Source organism: Denticeps clupeoides, chromosome 5, assembly GCF_900700375.1.
Source record: "Denticeps clupeoides chromosome 5, fDenClu1.1, whole genome shotgun sequence".
In the NCBI taxonomy this organism is placed as follows: Eukaryota; Metazoa; Chordata; class Actinopteri; order Clupeiformes; family Denticipitidae; genus Denticeps; species Denticeps clupeoides.
Window position 1 is genome coordinate 29,851,273 of NC_041711.1, and position 6,173 is coordinate 29,857,445.

The window sequence follows — 6,173 nt, forward strand, 5'->3', positions numbered from 1 at the left end:
CCACAGCAGACCACAAACCACCAAAGCTGTTGACGTGCCTATGGTTTTGTTCCCAGAAACCCCTTCGATGTGGGTTTAGATTTTGAACACACTCAAACATACACATAGTGACAAAATGAGTCACTACGTGTCACGAAATGTTGTCAGTGAAAAAGACTCTTCAAGCTTCATGACTTATTCCTATTTATCTATCTGCATAGAAAAAAAGTTACTGAATAACTTCCATATGGTTTTGAGTGGCAACATACAGTATTAGCATGAAAGGGTTAGCATGAAAGCTTCTGTCTCAAATACAACAAAAATTAAACATGAATTATTTTATCATACACTGTTAATTTTCACTGTTCAAATAACAACCAAATGGCACCAGACATTTATATCATACTTTACATGTATGATCATTTTTGTAAAAAGAGAAAATTTGCTTTCATATATAACATAATTAATAATTTGACTAGATTTATGTAACATATATAAACAATACATGGATTCATAACTCTATTCACAACTCTATTTAAAAAGACTTTTAAAAAACATTCTGAAAAAAGTAGTAATGATAACAAATTACACAATGAGAACCAGACTGTATTTGTTTGAATTTGCTGTCAATGAATCACAAATCATCCAGTCTCCACAAATACAAGTTTCAGAAGTGATTTAGAGAACAACTGGGATGTTTTATGTAACTATATCTGTTTAACATAGAGAGACTGTCTCTAGGAAATTAAAATTTCTGGATATTATCATAGTGCGGAGGTGGAAGAAAAGGAGCTTCAGGTCCACTTCTTCCATACTGCTCTAGAGGAGTGCTGGCTGGATAAAATGCTTCCTGAGAAACACAAAACACTCCATTGCATCAATGTCATGTCCACAGATGTCAGATGTCATGCAGATGTCATATTGTTATTACATGCCCATCATCATTTCCCTACCCCTGAGGTGATCTGATTAGGAAGAGAAGCAGTAGGTGTAGACAAAGCCTGGGCTGGTAAATGTGGAATATAAACCACCTGTTTGAAGTAAAAATGGAATTATGTAATGAGATATTAGCAATATCCATTGTTCCATTGTTGTGTTTAGTTGTTGCATATTGTAGACAGTCAACGTGTGGTGAAGGATAGGCTGGGTGAAATGTAAGAAGAAGTAAGCATTTCTGTGAAAACCTGTGAATCTGTGGAACAACAAGTGGCTCCACATGCAAACACCGATAAACAGATGGAGATGATAAATTCCAGCAGTGAGAAAACGATCATCACACCAGTGATCCCAGACATGTTGCTCTACAGTAAAACAACACCAAGAACAGCAAATGTTAAAAAAAAAATTTTTTCTTTGTTTGTTTAAATTTAAAATTATAATTAGATTGTTACCATGGCCACATGTACAACGTAACTATTGCTGTTTTCCCGGTAGTACCTATAATGCATTTCTGATGTAATGATAATCATGTCGATGGAATGAAGAACCACTGCTATTGCTGCTACTATTGCACTGATGACATTGAAAGCTAATGAGGCTTTGACCTGCAAGACAAGATACATAATTTAAAATTGTTCTTTCAAACAGATCAATCAAGCATTGACCTACAAATTTCTGAAATTAAATAGTTTTTGTTCCATCAGTGTTTCATTCTATTTTGTTCCTCAGAACAAGATAAATGCATGTGAAACACAAATCAGATTTAGGAATTTCATTAGCAAACATGACACAGTTTACTTCAGACGTCTTCTACAGAGAGCATGAAAGTACTGACCAAACACTGGTTTGGATTCTTATCGGCAGCCACAGCAATTGAGCCCGCACTTATGTACTAAGATCAAAAACACACGAAAGATCAGTTAGTTCAGTTTAAATTAAATTTATGTATTTTTGGTATGATGATTGCTACTTCTTGCTTGAATGAACTTACAATCAAGGCTGCCCAGAACATGATGCCAGAAAACTTTATCACTGCGATCATGTTGAACAACATCACAATACCAAACAAAAATACTGTCACGCCAATCATTATTTGAACTGTCTGTTGAGGAAAGGAAAACAATTCGTGAGTTGACTATAAAGACGTAATGTTGAGTGTAGTATGTGTTTTCAGCTGACTGCATGAAGTAAGAGAAACTAATTTCAGCATTTTTTTTTTTTATTATTATTTAAAAAATTAGTTCTTACCCCCAAAGCCTTCGGCTCTCCTTGGAGAAACTTTTGCAGTACAGAGTTGACAGCTGGCCTGACAGCATTTCTGGCATCAGGCTGGATGTTTGGAGGGACCTGTTGGACAAGCACAAACCCACTGGCTGCGCTGGACATCATGAGGCAAAGAGCTATAAATGAGAGCGAAACAAATATGTATCAAATGTTAATGTTAAGTGATGAAATTCATTATTACTACAGAATTTTTAATGTATTTATTTTTTTCTGGGTTATATGCATTGGATATAACTGATATCAACAGATTTGTAATATGTTAAATTATCTTTTAAAACAGATTCCTTAACTATGTTAATTTTAAAAACATTACCATACAGAAAAGTAATAATGACACAATCTTTCACAGTCAAATGTAGAGGGAGAGAAAGTATGTTCTGACCTTTTTAATGACTGCGCCGTCAGTTGAGTGATGAGAATGAAGAGAGCAGAGGTGTGTATGCTGCACCTCACAGGAAGTCATCAGTTTCTAAAACGGATTCACTCATTCCATTGGTGCACAATATGGACAGACTGAAAAGGAAATATTGCTAAACCTAAAGCAAACAAACCCACTGAACAAAAGATCCTTCCTTGGGTTAATTTCTTCAATCAATCAATTTGTATTTTTACAGCACTTTTTACAGTACATTGACAATCTACTATCTCATTAGAACAGTGCTCGAGGCTCATAGTGAGCAGCCAAAGGCTACTAACATAGAATACTAATAGTACATCTTCTTATCCATGTTAGAGCTGAAATATTATGTACCATGATAGTTTTACTGCCAAAAGTACAAAGTGTACAGCATACAAGCAACTATTGAAAACAAAAGTCATGTTGCTTGTGTACAAATTGACCTCAAGTGCAGCTGAAATATATTTCTAACTAAGATTTTTTTTTTACAAGAAATGGCTCATTTTATTCCCAACAGCTTTTGTAATAATGTTTCAGGGCAAAACTTTCAAAAAGTATTATAGTAATTAAAGCTCAGTAAAGCCCACTGAGTCCATTTTTGGAAAGACGTAAGTGTTGTCGCCTTGTCATATGAGCTTCACCTGTGACTAATAATGGATCAATTAGGTGTCATGTGTGTATAAAAGAACCCCAGTACACTAGACCCTCACATCAACTGCAACTAGACCTCCGCCCTGAGACTAAAGTGTTGATTATCAAGAGGCTGAAGACCAGATCCACTGCTGATGTGGCAGACACCTTCAATGTGTCTCAGTGTCAAGTACAGAGGATAAAAAAAAAAAGATTGGAAGAGACTGGAGATGTTTTTGACAAGCCCAGGTCACGCAGACCCTGCAAGACAACTGCTCGAGAGGACTGTTTGTTGGCTCAAAAAACGGCCAGCCCATTTCCCCCTGCAGCAGAGACCCACGAGACCTGGTCACCTGAAGTCCCTGTGTCAACCAGAACAGTTTGTCGGATTCTGTCTCGAAATGGCCTCCTTGGTTGAATCAGTGCCCAGAAGCCAACACTAAACAAAAGACAATTTAAAAAACCATGTGGCATTTGCCAAGGCCCACAGCCTGCTAAAAGGATGGACGCCGGAAAAGTGACAGAAGGTGGATTTTTCAGATACATCTTCTGTCGAATTACACCACAGTCATCACAAATATGGCAGGAGACCTACTGGAGCTCGCATGGATCCGAGATTCACCCAGAAAACAGTGAAGTTTGGTGCCGGAAAAATCATGGTCTGGGGTTACATCCAGTATGGAAGGCAACATCAATAGTCTAAAATACCAAGAAATCTACCTTTTATATTCCCAACTGTAAAAGAGGCCAAATTCTGCAGCAGGATGGTGCTCCATCACATACTTCCATCAAAGATGCTCCAGGATTGGCCAGCCCAGTCACCAGACATGAACATCATTTAGCATGGTTGGGGTAGGATGAAGCATGGAAGATGAAGCCAAAGAATATTGATGACCTCTGGGAGGCATGCAAGACAACATTCTTTGCTATTCCTGATGACTTCATCAGTAAATTGTATGAATCTTTGCCAATCTGCATGGATGCAGTCCTTCAAGCTCATGGAAGTCAAACAAGATATTACATTTGGATCTCACAGCACCACTACTTAATTTGCTGACATATTTTTGAATTTGCAGTAAATTTGTTCAATTTCTGTATAGGCGAAAAAATTGCCAAAATATGACCTTTCTGTCTTGATTAAATGATAAATCTTTTTTCATCTTAGGGTGTAGTGATGCCTTTGGTACCAGTTTAACAGCTTCCCTCTTTGCAAAAAAGCAGGTCTAAATGTGGTTTGCGGTGTTATCTGCATTGTTATATTTGGATGTGGTTTCCTTGTTCTTTGTTCTGTTTTAGGTGCAGTTTGTTATTTATACGAGTTCCCTTAGCTTGATTATGGCCCTGCAGTGGCTAGAAATGGCAAAAGGTGTAAAGAGGTCTTTGGCACATTCTGTTTCACTGTTCAGAAAGTGGCAGCTCAGACTGTCAGATCTGGAATTTAGCTCGTTATGTCATCATAAGGGGATTTTTTTTCTGGAAAAACGCAGACACAACTTCCTGTCTGCACAAACATTGTGAAAAGTGTTCCGAGAATGCCCCCTCAACTTCTATAGGCCGCAGAGGCCTATATAGCCAAGGAAGGGTCAGCCCCCTCCTACCTCAGATCTCTCATCACTCCTCGCTCTGCACCTTGAACTCCCTGATCCTCCCGCACTGGTATGACCATCTCTCAAGGTACTACTAAAGCATCATCTCTGTCTTGACTCCGGTGTGGTAGAATGAACTTCCACTGTTCGAATAGCTTAGTCTTTAAAGATCTTCAAATGCAAGCTAAACCTTCCTGTTTAGAAAATATTTAGACTAAAATGAGCTCAGACATACACTTTCTACATAAAAAAAGCAGGCGGTTCTGCTTTTTTTGGGTTCTGACTTAAGCTAATGTATTTACAGATTGGTAAATACCACTGATGTAAGTCACTTTGCCAAATGCTGTAAATGTAATGTAAATGTGGCCTAATTGTTCGTATCTCATACAACCTACTTGAAATGAGAACAGCAGGGCACACAGTAGCAAAACAGAAAATTATTTTTTTCTTATGGACAAAATCACAGTACAAAAACAATCCAGACATATTGTGCTGCAGATCCTGTCATCCACAATAGCAGCACCCAAAGACTGACTCTTCTAAGCTTTCATACTTATTTAACATCCCTCTCCTTCACACAGCTGTGAGACAAAAAAAAGGAGGATAAACAACTAGACCTCTTCACCTACCTCTGGCCACATCTTCTTTTAGCTCTCCGGTCCCTCCTTCTGTCAGTGTTCACCCACAAATGAAATGTTTCTCTCACTCAACCACCTCTCCTTCCTCTCCTTCCCTTGGCTCACTTTGATCAGATTAGAGAGATTCACTGTGGCTTCAGTCAGGCAGTAATGTGGACCTGTTATCCTACCAGACCCCATTATTGAAAGTCATTGAAACATCCTCTTCTCCATCTCTCCTTCATCACTCACCAATTTTTTCAAATAATTTTAACCAAATGGTGGACAGCATCACCATTTGGATCCAGCTGATGATTCTTTTTCAAGTGAAAGTGAAGTGACATTGTCATTGTAAAACACTGCAGCACACGGCACACACAACCAAATGTGTCCTCTGCATTCAACCCATCAACCTTAGTGAGCAGTGGGCAGCCATGAAAGGTTATTGAGGTGTGTGGGGATTTTATCTCCTCACAGGTACCAGAGCTGGCATTGTAGCATTCTATAGTCTCTTGAGGGTTTCTCTCTGATGTGGGTCAACAGCATTAAAAGCACCAGTTGGACAACAGCTCTGTCACATCAAAACTAGGTGTCCTGGGTATAAAGCAATACTTTAACATCTGATACTTTAGGTATTTATCAGGAATATGCACTATTTGTCTAATCCTGGTAATGGTACTAATTCAACTAACCAACTAACAGTAACTCTACATAAGAACATATTACCAAGACATTAAGAGA

At 38.3% G+C, this 6,173-nt stretch overlaps 1 protein-coding gene across 3 annotated transcripts; it reads right to left on the bottom strand.

Annotated features, from left to right (window-relative positions):
* Window positions 1-43: 43 nt before the first annotated feature.
* On the bottom strand, window positions 44-2,745 carry LOC114791233 (membrane-spanning 4-domains subfamily A member 4D-like). Of its 3 annotated transcripts, XM_028981888.1 has the most exons (8): window positions 2,585-2,745; window positions 2,167-2,318; window positions 1,910-2,020; window positions 1,754-1,810; window positions 1,371-1,523; window positions 1,164-1,280; window positions 933-1,010; window positions 44-829 (listed from the first exon to the last, which is right to left on the bottom strand). In XM_028981888.1, the coding sequence occupies exons 2-8, from the start codon at window positions 2,305-2,307 to the stop codon at window positions 725-727; spliced, it is 762 nt and encodes a 253-aa protein (XP_028837721.1). In that variant the 5' UTR covers window positions 2,308-2,318; window positions 2,585-2,745; the 3' UTR covers window positions 44-724. The 3 variants fall into 3 exon arrangements, 2 of the variants coding, with proteins under 2 accessions (XP_028837721.1, XP_028837722.1); XM_028981889.1 differs by lacking the exon at window positions 2,585-2,745 and having other exon boundaries at window positions 2,167-2,437; XR_003749945.1 differs by having other exon boundaries at window positions 760-829; window positions 933-1,280.
* Window positions 2,746-6,173: the final 3,428 nt, after the last annotated feature.

Bases quoted from the DNA above. Each gene is read 5' to 3' on its own strand.
- LOC114791233 (XM_028981888.1), bottom strand. From the start codon at position 2,307: ATGATGTCCAGCGCAGCCAGTGGGTTTGTGCTTGTCCAACAGGTCCCT. The intron at 1,524-1,753 runs GTCAGTACTTTC...CTTGTCTTGCAG, and splicing joins AGAATCCAAACCAGTGTTTG to GTCAAAGCCTCATTAGCTTT. The intron at 1,011-1,163 runs GTTTTCACAGAA...TACTTCAAACAG, and splicing joins GTTGTTCCACAGATTCACAG to GTGGTTTATATTCCACATTT.